Source organism: Scyliorhinus canicula, chromosome 13, assembly GCF_902713615.1.
Source record: "Scyliorhinus canicula chromosome 13, sScyCan1.1, whole genome shotgun sequence".
NCBI classification, from domain to species: domain Eukaryota; kingdom Metazoa; phylum Chordata; class Chondrichthyes; order Carcharhiniformes; family Scyliorhinidae; genus Scyliorhinus; species Scyliorhinus canicula.
In genome coordinates this window covers 124,902,680-124,920,586 of record NC_052158.1, presented here as the reverse complement: position 1 = coordinate 124,920,586, position 17,907 = coordinate 124,902,680, and the positions used below count along the sequence as shown (strand labels likewise).

The following is a 17,907-nucleotide window of genomic DNA, read 5'->3' as shown; positions in this document are numbered from 1 at the left end:
GCCCTTCAAACAAAAGCTGCTCCGAATTGCCAAACACACCACGTAGCTATTAAGTTCAGAATCATGCTTATCCAAAAGTGGAACTTTCACGCTGTTTATCTTCTCATTGCCTGCCTGTTTTATACAGGTAAGTGAAGTCTTATTACCGCTGAAAGTTTCTGTTCCGTTTTTCAGCGATCACATGTTTGGAATTAGAAGCATTGTCTGATCTGGCCTCAAACAGGAGTGTTGTTTTAAATCTGCTTAAACTGAAATGTTCTCTTGACCTCAAGGGAACTGAATTTCGGATCAGATTTGTTTATTGTCGCGTGTACCGAGGTACAGTGAAAGTATTTTTCTGCGAGCAGCTCAAGCAGAACATTAAGTACATGAAAAGAAAATAAAGTAAAAATAAAATACATAAAAGGGCGACACAATGTAAATACATAGACACCGGCATCAGGTGAAGCATATAGGAGTGTAGTATTAATCAGGTCAGTCCATTAGACGGGTCGTTTAGGCGTCTGGTAACAGCGGGGAAGAAGCTGTTTTTGAATCTGTTCGTGCATGTTCTGACTTGTGTTCAAAGCTAGAAGGTTTTCTTTTTAATGGCATGCACATAAACTTAGTCAGGTAAAGTAACTTTGACTACATTTGTTTTGCTGACCACATAATCTGTTGAACTACACCAAACCTGAGTTCAGTTGTTCTCCGACGATTCTTTGTACAATCCCTTGACAGCTAACCGTTATACATTAGTAACATCTACGTTTAATCATCACTATTCATCAGTTACCGTTAACCAACATCAGAAGCCCAGTCTAGCATTCACTTAGCTTCCCTCAGTGTACTTCCCAATGTTCTGCAGCAAGCAGAGCTGAGGAGGAATCATGAAGGAAACTGTAGCAGTTGCTTTTCTGAGGCATATTTTACTCGTTAATTCAGGGTGACAAAAATCAGTTTTGCATTAAACTGTGTTTACTTATTAGATAATTAGTTCGATTTTTTAATCATGATCACAAGAAAAATGAATATATTAAGGACTTAAACAAATGCTTTATTACTTTAAATAATAATTGAACCTAAAACTAGGATTAAAGTAACAGGAATATTGAATCAGGAAAAAGCAAAATATAATCAATGTAGGACAATCAAGTAAATATAAGGCCAACAATTTTTGAAGCCAATGCATGAAAAAATCTATATAGTCTGGAGGTCGCATATATTAAAGGGTATATCCAGAAATCATTGTCCTGAGTAGAATGATAAAGTATAACGGCCGCATTTAGCAAATGTGGCAGGAATATTAAAAGATCTAGAACTCGCTACTGTATAAAAAGTGTCATGCTGGATCTAACAACAGACAATGGCTGACAGCTGATCACGGCTGCAATGCAACATTCCAGAGCCAACCACAGACAGGAGCCGAGCAACAGGCCAGGGCTGGCAACATGCTACAGCTAATAAAAGGCAGGAGCCTGGCAACAGGGTGGGACCAGACACAGGCTGAGGCCTGGCAATAGATCAGCCTCATCAACAGGCCAAAACTGACCACAGACTGTGGTGACTACAGGCAGAAGCGCAGCAAAAGGCCATGGCATGACAAGAGACAAGATCCCAGCAGGCAGGGGTCCAGCATTAATGCACAGCTGACAGTTGGGCATTAACAATAATAATAATGATTTTTTTTATTGTCACAAGGAGGCTTACATTAACAATGAAGCGTCAGATTGGCTTCCGGCAGTGGCCATGGAGTGAGTGGTCGCACATTGGGAGGCTCCCGTTCGAGGTGCCCAGGGAGGGTAATATTCCTCTGGTGAGGTCAGTGTATGGATCAGGGGACGAGAAGTGCCACGGGAAAGAGAGAGCATTTGGAGCAGGAAAGTTTGCATGGTGCGACAGAGGTGAAGAAGGCGGAGGGTAAGGGGTCAGCGCTGCCCACCCAGTGATCGATGGAGCAGCTGGTGGACTTTTTAAATGGCACATTCCAGGAGCAGAGGAAAGAGGCATTAGAGGATTTGGCCGTGGTGGTGGAGCCGCTTGATTGAGCGAGTGGAGCAGAGGCAGGAGGCTCAGGGTCTGGCAATCCAGAATGTGGAGGAGTCGGTGGGGGAGCATGAGGATCCGGTGACCTCTCTGGAGGCGGAGATCAGGAGGGTGATGAGCAGCCAGAAAAGGCTGAAAGAAATTGGAGGATCTCGGGAATTGCTTCAGGAGGTAGAATTTGAGGATTGTTGGGATGCCTGGAGACATTGAAGTTGTGGAGGCCAGCCCCTCGAGTTGGATTGGGTGCAGAGGGCGCTGAGGAGGAGGCCGCAGATGGGGGAGCCACTGAGGGCAATGGTGGTGAGGCTGCGTCGGTTCCTGGATAAAGAAAAGATCGTGAGGTGGGTGAGTCAGACTAAGAAATACACCTGGGACGGGAGTGAGCTGCAGATTTACCAGGACCTGGGTGCAGAGCTGGCTAAGCGGAGGGCTGGGTACAATCAGATAAAGGTCGCCCTCTACAAGAAGGGGGTGAAGTTCAGGGTTTTGTACCCTGCCCGCTTGTGGGTGACACATCAAAACCAAGAATTTTATTTTGACTCGCTGGAGGAGGCGATTTACTTTATGTGGGACCATGGACTGGAAGGAGTGTGGGGACATTGAACTTTGGAAAGGAATTCTATTTAGATTGTGGGGCACATCAGGTGGGTGAATTGGGGTTGGTTCTGATGGGAGGGGGGAGCCATGATGGTGAGTGTGCCTTTTGCTTCTCTTTGTTTGTTGGTGGGTGGGAGGGGTGGCCTGGACGGGTGAGGGGAAGGCAGAGGCCCTGGGCGGGGGTCACCATGCTGGGTGGGCTAATTAATGGAAGTGAAGTGGGGGGTTGTCAGGAGGAAGGTTTGAGGGAGGGGGGAATTGGGTTGGCTCTTTGTTTGGTTGTGTGGGGGGAGGGTTGCTGACATCGGTGTGGATGGTGTGGCGCAGTTGGGAAAGGAGAGATGGCAGCAGACATTTGAGGGCGGGCCTGGAGGTGCGCGTGGGACCCCCCCCCCCCCCCCCCCCCCGGGGGGGCCAGGCTGGTCACATGGAACGGGCGAGGGTTGAATGTTCGCTTGTTTTTGCGCACTTGAGTAGCTTGAAGGCGGAAGATGTATTCTTGCAGGAGATACATCTGAAGCTGGGGGATCAGAGGCTGAGGAAGGGATGGGTGGTGCAGGTATTCTACTCAGGGTTAGAAGACGAGGAGAGTGGTGGTGTTGGTTAATAAGAGAGCGGCTTTTGAGATGAGGAGAATTGTCACTGATTCAGGGAGTATATATGTGATGATCAGTGGGAAGCTGGAGAGGATGCTGGTGGTCCTGGTGAATGTTTATGCCCCCAATTGGGACGACATGAACTTTATGCGGCTGGTGTTAGGGAGGATCCCCGGCCTGGACACGCATTGGTTGATTACGGTGGCGATTCAAATACCGCCCTAGATCTGAGTTTGGGCCGGCCGATTCCGAAGTTATCGAGAGTGTTGGCGGTGGCTAGAAAGTTGAGGGGGTTCATGGAGCACCTGGGCGGGAAGGGGTGGGCCCATGGAGTTTGGGATACCGAAGGCAAAGAAGTTTTCGTACTTCTCCCATGTGCACCGGACTTACTCCTGGATCAACATTTTTGTTATGGACAAGACGCTGTTGGCGGGGGTGGCCGACTCGGAGTACTCAGCGATTGTGCTTTTCGACCACGTGCAAATTGGCTGGATTTGTGGGTGGTGCAGCGGGAGGCCTAATGGCCACAATGGAGGTTGGATGTGAGGATGAGGGGGTGTGTGAGCAGGTGAGACCTGCCATTCGGTCTTATGTGAAGTTGAACGGTACAGGGGAGGTCACAGCTGCCACGCTGAGGGAGGCACTTAATGGGGGAGTTTATTTTGACCCGGACGCATAGAGAGAGGTTGGAGCGAGAGGGCAAGGCTGATAGAGATGATTCTAAGAGCGGAACGAAGGTACTCGGTGGCGCCGGGGGAGGGGATGTGGAGGTGCTGGGTCAGTTCAGGTTTGGGCAAGGTTTGTGGAGTGGGTTCGGCTGTTGTACAGGGCGCCGTGGTGAGCGTTCGGACGAACTGGATGAGTTTGGGATACTTTGGGTTACATCGTGGGACAAGACAGGGGTGTCCTCAATAATTTAATTGAATTTTTTGAGGAGGTTACAAAAATGATTGACGAGGGATGGGCTGTGGATGTTATCTACATGGACTTTAGTAAAGCATTTGATAAGGCCCCTCATGGCAGGCTGGTGCAAAAGATTAGATCATGTGAGGTCAGGGGTGAACTAGCTGGATGGATTCAGAACTGGCTTGGCCAGAGAAGACAGAGGGTAGCAGTGGAAGGACGTTTTTCTGAATGGAGGTCTGTAACTAGTGGTGTTCCGCAGGGATCAGTGCTGGGACCTCTTTGTAATAAATGACTTGGAAGAAAATGTAGCGGGTCTGATTAGCAAGTTTGCGGATGATACAAGAATACAGGAATTGCGGATAGTGATGAAGATTGCCAGAGAATACAACAGGATATATATAGGCTGCAAAATTGGGCAGAGAAATGGCAGATGACAAATATGAGGTGATGCATTTTGGTAGATCCAATTAGGTAGGAGCTATAAAATAAATGGCAGAACCATCAGGAGCACAGAGACACAGAGAGATCTGGTCGTGCAGATCCACAGGTCCTTAAAAGTGGCAGCACAGGTGGAAATGGTGGTAATAAAAAGCATGTGCCATGGTTGCCTTCATAGGAAAGGGTATGGAGTATAAAAGTTTGAAAATTATGTTACAGTTATACAGAACATTGGTTAGGCCACATTTGGAATACTGTGTCCAATTCCAGTCACCACACTACCAGAAGGACGTGGAGGCTTTGGTGAGAGTACAGAAAAGGTCTACCAGAATCTTGCCTGGTATGGAGGGCATTAGCTATGAGGTGAGATTGAATAAACTGGGATTGTTCTCCCTGGAGAGGCGGAGGCTGAGGTGCGACCTGATCGACGTTTATAAACGTATTTGGGGTATGGATAGGGTGAACAGTTGGAGGCTTTTCCCCTGGGCGAAAATGACAATTACAAGGGGGCAAACTGTTTAAGGTGAGGGGGGAAAGGTTCAGTGCAAATGTGCGGGAGAGGTTTTTACACAGAGGGTGGTGGTGGCCAGGAATGCACTGCCAAGTGAGGTGGTTGAGGCAGATATGTTAGCGAACTTTAAGGCTTATCTGAATAGGCACATGAAGAGACAGGGTATATAAGGATACAGGCGGTTGGTCTAGATAGGACACGTGATCAGCGCAGGCTTGGAGGGCCAAAGGGCCTGTTCCTGTGCTGTATTGTTATTTGTTTTTTGTTCCTTTGCCCACTCGCCCCATTGCTTTTTGACTTGGCGATAGAACCATTGGCAGTGGTACTTCGGGCATTGAGGGATTTGAAAGGATTGAGCGGGGATCGTTGAGCATAGAGTCTCGCTAAATGCCGATGATTTGTTGTTATATATCTCGGACCCGATGGGCAACATTGGAGAGATTGTGCAGAATTTGAGGGAATTAAGCAAGTTTTCAGGGTACAAATTAAATATGGGGAAGAGCAAGGTGTTCCCGATCAATGCTGGAGGGCAAGAGAGGAGGTTAGGGTATTGCCGTTCCAGGTGGTGGGAGGAGTTTTCGATATCTAAGAATCCAGGTGGCGCAGAGCTGGGCCCGGCTACACAAATTGAAGTTGGCACAACCGGTAGGCGGAATTAAGTTGGATTTCAAGAGGCGTGACGTGTTGTCGCTGTCACTGGCTGGGCATGTGCAGACGGTAAAAATGGCAGTGTTGCCCGGGTCCTTGTTCGTGTTCCAGAACCTACCTATCTTTGTTCCCAAGTCCTGTTTCAGAAAGGTTAACAGGATAATTTGGGGGTTTATGTGGGTGGGGAAGACCCCTTGGGTGAGGCGGGTGTTCGTGGAGAGGGGACGGGGGGATGGGGGGACGGGGGGTAGCGTTGCCAAATTTGATAAATTATTATTGGGTGGCGAACATTGCAATGGTGAGGAAATGGGCGGTGGAGAAGAGATGGGTTTGGGGGCGAATGGAGCGGTGTCATTTCGGGGGACGAGTTTGAGGGCACTGTTATTGGCAGCTCTTCCGTTCTTGCTGGTCGGGTGCCCCATGAGCCTGGTGATGGTTTCGGCATTGCGGATGTGAAGCCAGTGCCGGCAACATTTCGGGCTAGAGGGTATGTCATTGTGGGCACCAAAATATGACAACCATAGGTTTGTGCCGGCGAGGCTGGACACAATTTTCCTTGGATGGCGGCAGGTGGAAATCGAGTACTTTAGGAACTTATTCATTGGGGGAAGGTTTGCGACTGGAGGAGTTGGAGGAATTGTATGAGTTACCAAGGGGAACGGCTTTAGGTACCTGCAGGTGAGCGATTTTGTGAGGAGAGAGGTGCCGTCCTTCTCAGGACAAGTTGTTGTTGGAGGATGATAGAGGGGAGGGGAGGGTATTGAATATCTACAAGGAGAGGGAGGGTGCTCCAGTGGAGGAGATTAAGTGTAAATGGGAGGAGGAGCAGGGAGGGGAGGTGCGAGCGGGGACATGGGTAAAGGCCTTGCGGAGGGTGAAGTCGTCCTCGTCATGTGCAAGGTTCAGTACCAGTTTAAGATAGAGCATAGGGCTCACATGACGGTGGCGAGGTTGAGACGGTTCTTTGTGGGGGCGAAGGATCGGTATGGACGGTGTGTGCAAATCACATCCACATGATTTCGGCATGTCCAAAACTGAGGGGTGTGGTGAATGTAACTTTGTAAGCGCAGTAGCATTATCCGACCACTAGGGGGAGTAGCTCTGGGAATGCTCAGGAGTTTGTACGGGGCTCCACTCTTGGCTCCGCCCACGACTCCTCCCCCTTGTGCTGCTGTATAAATACCCTTGTCCAGAGTCAGCCTGCAGTTCACCGAGAGTTCATCAACGGGTAACAGGCTGGCTCTGTAGTAAGTAGATTAAAGCCACTGTTCATATCGGAAAGCACGTGTCTGGTGAATTGATGGTTCCATCAAGGGGTTCTCGGATGTTATGTCCAGTGTTCTGGGTGTGGGGGTGGTCCCAAGTCCGGAGGTGGCGATATTCAGTGTGTCGGAAGATCCGGGAGTCCAGGTGGGGAGAGAGGCCGATGTGCTGGAATTTGCCTCCATGATAGTCCGGAGACGGATTTTGTTCTGTTGGCAGAACCCTGATTGGCCGAGGGTGGGGTGTGGGTGAGCAACCTGGCAGAATTCCTGCGGTTGGAGAAGCTCAAGTTCGCTTTGAGGGGGTCGGCAGAGGTGTTCACCCAGAGATGGAACCGTACATTAATTTCTTCAAGGTGAATTGAGGGGTCAATGGGGGTGGGGGGGAGGGACAGTTAAGGGGCTGCTGGGAAGGATAAGGGGGTAAAAATTGGGAAGGCAGGATGTGGTGGGGTGCTGGTATCGGGGGGGGGGGGGAGGGGGGGGGGAGGTTGGGGATTTGTGATTATTTGTTTAGGTTGATGCTTTGGTCTTCTGATATTTTTGTGAATATATGTAAAAAGGTTTGAATAAAACATTTTTTTTTTAAATGCATGTGATTATTGAAATTTTATCAAATATGAAAATGATAAACAACATAAACATCTTATTCTGAGATGATGGGAACAGAACTGCAGAGGCTCCCATTCAGCAGAGAATTTCCAAGGGCAGTGCAATTTTGATAGTTTCACATGGGGCATATCAAATATTTAGCTACTTACAGGAAGCGTTTGCACAGCAGAAGGCCAAGCAGCATGAAAATAAGGTGCAATCTGACCGTTTAATGATGCACACTGGTCAGCTTGGGGGCAGCCTCTGGCAGAGGATTGCTTTTGGAAGTGTAGTTTCTGGAGACTGCTCTCAAAGAAAGTGCTCAGATTGCAGAGATGGCTGCTGGTCCCCATTTGGGATTTTCACCCCAGCAGCTGCTGTGAAGGCACCAATGTGGGCCAGTGATCAATGTGGGTGGACAGACCTTGGGGAAGACATTTGTTTCCCCACTAGCGAATTTGCAGACAGGGGCTTTGTAAAATTACCCAAATGGTCTTCCCGCTGCCTTCCAGCCCACCCCCGACCTGCCTGCAATATACAGAGGGGGTGGGCAAAGCCTAGGGCAGCCCCAATTAAGGCCCTTGCGTGGGTAATTATTGGCCAATTTAGGGTTGCTTCCTGCAAGAATTGAAGTCTCAACTTTGAGACTAGCAGGATGAGTTAAGGGACTGGGAAGAAGCCTGTCAAACAACCTTGGATTGGGGAAGGGGAGAAGGGGCTCTCTCTCCCAAGAGTCCCGTTTACTTATCATAGCCTCCCACAGGTGGTCCCTCCCCCATGGTCTCTCCATTAAGAGGTACAGGGTGCGTTTTATTGGGGAGCAAGGTTAAGAGAGCAGGTTTCTAGCTGGGGGTACAGTTCCTAAGGCGAAGTAATGGTTAAGGATATCAGTTAACATGAGCCAGGACTGGAAGTTGGGTGTTCAGCAGTTTGATGATAATGGGGTCAAGGGAGCAAAAAGTGGGTCCCACAGCTAGAGGAGATAGGAAAGAAACTGGACAAAGATGCAAGTTCAGGCTTGACACAGGGTTTGGGGATGCCTGAGGGGTCATTTGGCTTGATGTGTTAGCAGAGGGAGGGGAAGCAGCAGAGGCAGCTGACAGGCTGATCACAATCTTAGCGACAAAGGGATCCATAATTTCCATTCATTTGTTGTTGGAGTTGAGGATTGAAGAGACAAAATGACAGAGCTGTAAGTCTTTAGCTACCATTGGAGATTTAAAACAGCTTCAAAGTTACCCAACAGTAGATCCTTGCAGGTGGAAGATGGCACTGTTCTGGACACTAAATAGAATGGCTAATGAGCATGTTTACAATCCCCCTTGTTTCACCTCTCAAACCAGAATAATGGATAGCCAGAAACTTATATAAATTCATAATAAACTACAACGCACAATCCATATTTAAATTAATTAAATATCCAGAAAAAGCATCACAACTGATGAGTTAAATAACAGTAGATCTTCCAATATGCTATTCATGGTAAACCAGATGAGATTTCATTTTATCAGGATAAGAATGTTATTCCATGTAATACCTCCCCATATCTTATCCTGTTGTTATGTTAGAACTGAGTTCCTTTCAGTCAAAAAGTTTGAATTGTTGTTAAGTAATCATGTCTCAGGTCAATCAACAGTTAATTGCCTGGTGAAGGGACTGTTCAGGGTAAAGTTAATTGCAGCTTAATTGCTGTTCAGCCTGGAAATTAGAACCCAATGTGAAATGTCTTGTGGTGTGATTATTAAGGTTAATTTTTTTAGAAACAAGCTACATACATTCTGATTATTGTGTTGATAATATAATAGGTATTCAGCTTGTGGGGATATTTCTCCATACACTCTAAATGACATGTATTCTTTCTCTTTTTATCAATAGGATGTTCCGGTAAGAATGACGAGGAGAGACTGATTAACGATCTCTTGGTAGTTAGAAAGTATAATAAAGACATCCGGCCAGTCGAGCAGAAGGATGAAGTGGTGAAAATTGCATTGGGTTTAACACTCTCCAATCTCATTTCATTAGTAAGTTCACGTATTAGAACATAAGAACTAGGAGCAGGAGTAGGCCATCTGGCTATTGAGGGGCATTGACCCCTAAATCCTCTGACAGAACATGTACAAATTGCCAATTAAGCAAAGTCAATTACAATTTTACATTCCATTGCATTTCTGCACATTAAAAGTGCTTACTATAAAAAAGGAAGTATTAGCGCTCATTATACAGTTAGCTAGTACTCTTGCACCCATTTCCCATAGTCAGAGGATACAACAGGACATCGATAGGTTGGTGACTTGGGCAGAGAAATGGCAAATAGAGCTTAATCCAGACAAATGTGAGGTAATGCATTTTGGTAGGTCAAAACGGAGGGGAAACATACCGGAAATGGCAAAACTCTTAGGAATATAGAAAGTCAGAGAAATCTGGACGTACAGGTCCACAGATCTTTGAAAGTGGCAATACAAGTTGACAAGGTAGTCAAGAAAGCATATGGAATGCTTGCCTTCATTGGATGGGGCATCGAGTATAAAAACTGGCAAGTCATGCTACAGTTGTATAGAACCTTGGTAAGGCCACATTTGGAATATTGCGCACAATTCTGGTCGCCACATTACCAGAAAGATATGGAGGCTTTGGAGAGGGTGCAGAGGAGGTTTACCAGGTTGTTGTCTGGTCTGGAGGGTGTTAGCTATGTGGAGAAGCTGAATAGACTCGGAATGTTTTCATTAGAACAGCAGAGGTTGAGGGGTGACTTGATAGAGGTCTACAAGATTATGCAGAGCATGGATAGGGTGGATGGGCAGGCACACGTTACCAGGGTGGAGGGGTCAGTCACCAGGGGGCATAGATTTAAGGTCCGTGGGATATAGTTTAGAAGAGATGTGCGAGGCAGTTTTTTTTAAGCAGAGGATGGTGTGCCGAGAACACGTTGCCAGGGGGGGTTGTGGAAGCAGATTAATTAATGGCGTTCAAAAGACATCTTGACAAATACATGGATAGGATGGGTATAGAGGGATATGTCACAAGAAAGTGCTGAGGGTTTTGGCCAAAGTTGATATCATGACTGGGACATGGTTGGAGGGTCGAAGGGCCTGTTCCTGTGCTGTATTGTTCTTTATTTCTCTCATAGATACACAATACACAAAAAAGTGTTTAAATGAATATCTGGCACAATTCACCAGATTTTGTACCAGGGTAGCATAAAGACTGGGTACAAAGGACCTTGTATTTGCACAGGAGCTCTCAAAGGAGAACACACTATATTTTTTCAAATATTTGCAGTCCTTACAGCTGTGCTATTTTGATGTAAGTTTGTTATTTGCTTCAAGGAGTCCTGATAGTCTGCAAAACTTTCACAGCGCTGAGAACATAAGGAATAGGAGCAGGAGTAGATCATATCGCACATTGAGACTGTTCCACATTATAGTTGATAAGCAGCCTGTCCTCTCCCCATATCCCTCGATTCTCTGGAAGACCAAATATCTGTCTATCTCAGCCTTAAATATATTTAACGATGGCACACTCAATCTGGGCACAGAATTCTAAAGGCTCACAATCCTTTGTGTAAAGAAATTTCTCCTCACCTCAGTCCTAAATGATCACTAAAGTGGCATGCAAGATCATGTAAGGCTGCTAATACCACCACAGTGTTTCTCAATATTGTTAATGGGGGAAACATTTGCAGAACTCCAACTAGAAAAACCCATGTCCATGTGCAAGTGATGAGACAGACTCAGGATGGTCAGGAAGTTGTGGCCTTTCTGGAGATCATTGGGATTGTCAAGTCCAGAATAGCAAAGGATGAGGGTTTCAGAGACAGGTGAGCTGAGACAGGGACAAAGATGGTTGACGTATGGATGTGGAAATAATAGGAAGTCTTCATGATGACATGGATACGGTCAGAGGTTCATCCCTAGGTAATACAACACAAATATTGCAAACAATGATTCAGCCTCCAGCAGTTGTCAGGGAGAGGAATGGAATAGGTGGTTGGAAAACTGAGTTTAAACCTGGAGCCAGAGACAATGGGCTGAATTTAACACTCTCCAGTCTGCGGTTTTGAAGGAGAGGGACATATTAAATCCAACAGGCATCCATCCTGCTGCCTACATACCTACTCCTGATCCCACCAGAATTTTACCTGTGATGGGGTGATACACCCAGTGACCATAAGAAGATAAGATATAGGAGCAGAATTAGGCCATTCGGCCCATCGGGTCTGCTCCGCCATTTGATCATGGCTGACATTTTCCTCACCCCCATTTTCCTGCCTTCTCCCCATAAGCCCTGATCCCCTTATTAGTCAAGAAATCCCCTTATTAATCAAGTACACCATTTGTGCTTGAGGTGCTGTCACCTAGAGGACTACAGCCCAAGAGCTGAAAGGTGAAATTAGACAGAGTAGTTCTTTCTTAGAATATAAGAACTAGGGCTGTCTCCACGGTTCAATGTGATCATGGCAGATCTCATCATGGCCTCCACACCACCGTCCTGCCCTTACTCCATAACCCTTCAGACCATTACTAATTAAACATCTGTCAAACACCTCCTTAAATTTCCTCACTGACCCAGCATCCACCACACTCAGGGCTAGTGAATTCCACAGATTCATGACTCTTTCGGAGAAGTAGTTTCTCCTCATCTCTGTTTTAAATTTGCTACCCCTTATCCTGAAATTGTGACCTAGAATACCCCACAAGAGGAAGCAGGTGATTCTCACGCTATGACTTGATTGATAAGAATGGTACCAGACAGGTGCAGTCCCATCTAATTGGATGATAATGGAGAGGCATTGGAAGAGAATAGTCTGGTCAAAGACCGCAGTAAGTTTGACAAGGACAAGAAGGATTAGTTTAGCATTATCACAGTCATGTAGGACATCATTTGCAGCTTAAATAAGAGCTATTTCAGTATTGTGGCAGAAGCAAAAAACTGATTGGAGGAATTTAAACATGGAGTTCCAGAATGATGGCCATTGATTTCATAGAATCAAAGAATCATAGAATTTACAGTGCAGAAGGAGGCCATTCGGCCCATCGCATCTGCACTGGCCCTTGGAAAGAGCACTCCACTCAAGCACATGCCTCCTCCACCCCATCCCCTCAAGCCCAATTAACCTTTTTGGACACTAAGGGCAATTTAGCATGGCCAAACCACCTAACCCACAAATCTTTTGACTGTGGGAGGAAACCGGAGCACCCAGAGGAAACCCACACACACACGGGGAGAACATGCAGACTCCGCACAGACAGTGGCCCAGGCTGGAATCGAACCTGGGACCCTGGAGCTGTGAAACAACTGTGCTAACCACTATGCTACTGTGCTGCCCGTTTGGGAGGTAACAAACGTTGGCAAAGGAAGGGAGGTTGAAGATGAGGTGGTAGTTTACTTGGATGGAAGGCTCAAAGCAAATATAACCATTGAATGCACACAAACTATTGGTGAAAGCTGACAAAAAAAAAGATGTCTTCTGCACTAAAAGGGTCTTCATCAAACAAAACAAGTTTTAGGGCTGCATCGTGGGATGGCAATGTGAACATCCAAAGTTTACTGGAAGGTGTGAAGCTCCTAGCATATGAAACTTGTGTAGAAGTTTCATACCTGCCTAAATAAATTCTTATTAAATATATCATCTCTACTGTGTTTCTGTGTTCACAATTCCCGTTTCTGTGTTCTCAATTCCTGTTTCTGTGTTCACAATTCCCGTTTCTGTGTTCACAATTCCTGTTTCTGTGTTCTCTATTCCCGTTTCTGTGTTCACAATTCCCGTTTCTGTGTTCTCTATTCCCATTTCTGTGTTCACAATTCCCGTTTCTGTGTTCTCTATTCCCATTTCTGTGTTCACAATTCCCGTTTCTGTGTTCTCTATTCCCGTTTCTGTGTTCTCTATTCCCATTTCTGTGTTCACAATTCCCGTTTCTGTGTTCTCTATTCCCATTTCTGTGTTCACAATTCCCATTTCTGTGTTCTCTATTCCCATTTCTGTGTTCTCTATTCCCATTTCTGTGTTCACAATTCCCATTTCTGTGTTCTCTATTCCCGTTTCTGTGTTCTCTATTCCCGTTTCTGTGTTCTCTATTCCCATTTCTGTGTTCTCTATTCCCGTTTCTGTGTTCACAATTCCCGTTTCTGTGTTCTTAATTCCTCACAGAAAGAAGTTGATGAGACTCTGACTACAAACGTATGGATTGATCATGTGAGTAAAGGAACCACATCGCATATTTCTGAATGATTTTTACATTGTGGCCAGGATGTTTCAGATGGCAGGCTCTCCCTTCAATGAGGGTTCATTGACTGGGGATGGGTTTCTGCCCTCATTCGAGAAGAAGCCCCGCCTCAGAGAGCTGCCAACCAATCTGACTGGCTGGCAGGTGCCTAAACACAGCAATGCCAAAAGCTGCAGTGGACAAGACTGGGACTGCAAGTAATTCCCAGGATCTCAGTCCCACAAGTCCAGGATCAGGTAAGTATGGGGGCAAGGAGGGAGGTGAGGACCGGGGGGTGGGCAAAAAGGGGCAGTGGTGTTGGTGGAGCAGCCGGGGGTGGAGGGAACACATATAGGGACAAGACGTAAAGGGAAGGCGGTGGAATAGTGCTATCAGGGGAGGCGGTGGTGTGGTGATATTGTCACTGGACTAGTAATCCAGAATCCATGGTAATACTCTGGAGGCCCGAGTTTCAATCCCACCACGGCAATTTGAGTTCAATAAAAATCTGGAATTAGCAGTCGAGTGGTAACCACGAAATCATTGTCGATTGTGGTAAAAAAACTCATCTGGTTCACAAATGTCCTGTAAGGAAGGAAATAGAACATAGAACATAGAACAGTACAGCACAGAACAGGCCCTTCGGCCCTCAATGTTGTGCCGAGCCATGATCACCCGACTCAAACCCACATATCCACCCTATACCCGTAACCCAACAACCCCCCCTTAACCTTACTTTTTAGGACACTACGGGCAATTTAGCATGGCCAATCCACCTAACCCGCACATCTTTGGACTGTGGGAGGAAACCGGAGCACCCGGAGGAAACCCACGCACACAGGGGGAGGACGTGCAGACTCCACACAGACAGTGACCCAGCCGGGAATCGAACCTGGGACCCTGGAGCTGTGAAGCATTGATGCTAACCACCATGCTACCCTGCTGCCCCCAAATCTGTCGTCCTTACCTTGTCTGGCCTATAGACGACTCCAGATCCACAGGTTGATTCTTAAATAGCCTCTGGAATAGGCCTGGCAAGCCATTCAGTTCAATAGCAATTAAGAATGGGTAATAAATGCTGGCCAGTGACTCCCACATCCTGTAAAATTAATTTAAAAAAAGACATTTTGAGGGGTTACCTGATGTTAAAAGGAGATTGTACATGGAGGCATCCACCACTGCCACCACCATCCCACCCCTCAAGTGTGAAACATATGTAGGCAGTATGTCCCAATGACTGGTGGATCATACACCCACTGTACTGTTAGAGAGGGAGTTCCAGGATTTTGACCCAGCAACAGTGAAGCAATGGCTTGCAAAACCCAAAACATAGTGTCGAACATTAGGAGGTGATTCCACAATTAAACAGCACTTGCTAAACAATCATGATTGTGCTAAGCATTACACTGACAACCAATTTAGGATTATCAGCCAGGTTCACAATTTACGTGTGCTAGAAACTATATAGATTCATACAGAGCCCACATAGATTGCAGACAGAAGGAGCATATTTCCGCATTGCACCTTTTTAAACTATACAAAAGGACAGCCATTCCCTGGTTCATTCCCAATGTAATGCCTTGATCAGTGAGAGTTAACCCGTGGCGAAGCTTTGGCCAATCAGAGTTGACCTGTCATCGGTTTGAATTTAGACAAAAGTTTGGCAGTTAACTGTTCCCTGATGCATTCTCCATGATAATGCCTCTACCAATCAGAGTCTACTTGTCAACCAATCAGCACTCTCTTGTCATGCATGAGAAATTGTTGTTCCCTTTACAATTGGCATTCTTGCATATTTGTCCTGATGAATGCAAGATAAAAAGCTTCGACAGCATGTCTCTTTTTTCAGCAATACTCAAAGTCTGTACTTCCAAACAACTATTTCTAATACATACATAGTAAGCTAGTTAATGTGTTTATTAAAATACTAGAAAGAAAAATTTCATTAAAATGTATCTATATACTACTTCTGGGCAAATGATCAAATCTCACTGATCCTTAATTGCAACATACGCGATTACTTCTTAATTAACATATAACCGCATCATTTCCCCAGTCAGTTAATTTTTCTAGCTTTACAGCTTTTAGGCATCATGGGAAATATTTATTCCTCGTGCAACATTGTAAAAATAGCTTTGGCACAAAATTGGGCTTGGTGGATGCTACAGGTGCCGTTTGAGGAGGAATGTGGTCCCTGATGGGCACTTGTGCAATCAGTTCATGATATAATGAACTATTAAGCTGCAAGAAGAAACCATCACACCTACAAGTACTTTATGTAGCAATTAACGTCTACTTACAGCTTAATTGCTAGTTGATTTCTTTTGGCTGTTGCAATGGTTCTCCAAGCGTTTGGTGCTATTCATTGTTGTTTCAAGTTGCCAAAGTCTAGAAAGCATGGTTTGGTAGGTGTTATGGGACTCTTTCCTGACTTCAATGCTTCTCTTTTTTGTTCTTTTATATGATTTGGGCATCACTGGCTATGTTACATTTATTGCCCATCCTTAATTACTTCTAGTCTTAAGGATCACAGAAATTTGGAACTCTCTTCCACATATAGCAATTGATGCTAGATCAATTGCTAAATTTAAAACTAAGATTGATAGACATTTTTAAATCAAAGGCAGTAAAGAATATGGAGCAAAGGAATATGTAGTTAAGTCACAGATCAGCCATGGTCTCATTGAATAGCAGAACAGGCTGAAGGAACTTGAGGGTCTACTCCTATTCATGTGTTCTAATACTCATATTTTGTGGCAAATTCCTATCTGATTGCTCTATAGTCGCAGCAGTATCTTTCTGAATTATTCATCACTTTTTAAAAATGATTTTGATCTGTTTTATGGCAAAAGAACATTATTTGTCTGAGGTCCCAGTCACCAATGGCTAGGAGGTATTAGAAGCTTCTCCAATTTAATTGTCCCTCTTTAGCACCAAGACATTAACAGTCTTTACTCAACAATGTCCTACTCCAGATACAGATCAGACAATATGTTTTGTTCACTACGCCTTCTAGTTTTCCTTCACTCAGTGAAAAGTGGTTGTTACAGTGGAATTTTTAAAGAAATAATGCTCATCCTCACCTCCTCAGTATGCTCCTTTGACCCCACACACAAAATGTTGACTTTGACTCACTTTTAACCTAAAGTAGGTCATTGATGAAGTAGCTGAAGATTATTGGTTCTAGGACACTACCTGGGGTGCTCCTGCAGTGATGTACTGGAGCTGAGATGATTGACCTCCAATAACCACAATTATCTTCCTTTATGTTGGTTATGACTCCAACCAGCAGAAAGTTTTCCTCCTGATTCCCATTGACTCCAGTTTTGATTCCATACTCGGTTAAATGTTGCCTTAATGGTCACTCTCACCTCACCTCTGGAGTTCATCTCTTTTGTCCATGTTTGAACCAAGGTGGGAATGATGTCAGGAGCTGAGTGACCCAGGCGGAACCCAAACTGAACGACCGTGAGCAGGTTATTGCTGAGTAAGTGCCGCTTGATAGCACTGTTAATGATCCCTTTCATCACTTTACTGATGATGGAGAGTAAACAGATTTGGTCGGGGTTGGATTTGCCCTTCTTTTTGTGTGCTGGACACACTTGGGCAATTATCCACATTGCTGAGTAGATGTCAGTGTTGTAGCTGTATTGGAACAGCTTGGCTAGGGGCAACAGGTTCTGGAGAGCATGTCTTCAGTGATGTTGTTGGAATATTATCAGAGCCCATAGCCTTTGCAGTACCCAGTGCCTTCAGCCATTTTTTTATATCATGTGGAGTGAATCGAACTGGCTTAAGATAGCATCTGTGATGCTGGGGACCTCTGGAAGAGGTCAAGGTGGGTCATCCACTCAGATTGTTGCAAACTGATGTGCCGAGGATGGGGTATTTGTGGGGTTTCCTTCTCTAGTGCGTTTAATTGTCCATCACCATTCACGACTGGATGTGGCAGGACTGCAGAGCTTAGATCTGATCTTCTGATTGTGGAATGGCTTAGCTCTGTCTATCATCTCCTGTTTGGCAAGCAAGTAATCATTTGTTGTAGCTTCATCAGGTTGTCGCCTCATACTTAGGTATGCCTGGTGTTGCTCCTGCATGTCTTCCTTCACTCTGCATTGAACCAGGGTTCA

General features: G+C 45.7%; 1 protein-coding gene across 1 annotated transcript in view; it reads left to right on the top strand.

The window, feature by feature from the left end:
* The window catches only part of chrnd (cholinergic receptor, nicotinic, delta (muscle)), a 65,878-nt gene continuing 47,971 nt past the window's right edge, over nt 1-17,907 (top strand). The window contains exons 1-3 of the mRNA XM_038816878.1: nt 1-127; nt 9,450-9,595; nt 13,723-13,767. Coding sequence (XP_038672806.1) covers nt 64-127; nt 9,450-9,595; nt 13,723-13,767 — 255 coding nt within the window. The 5' untranslated portion in view covers nt 1-63. The remainder of the gene's footprint in view (nt 128-9,449; nt 9,596-13,722; nt 13,768-17,907) is intronic.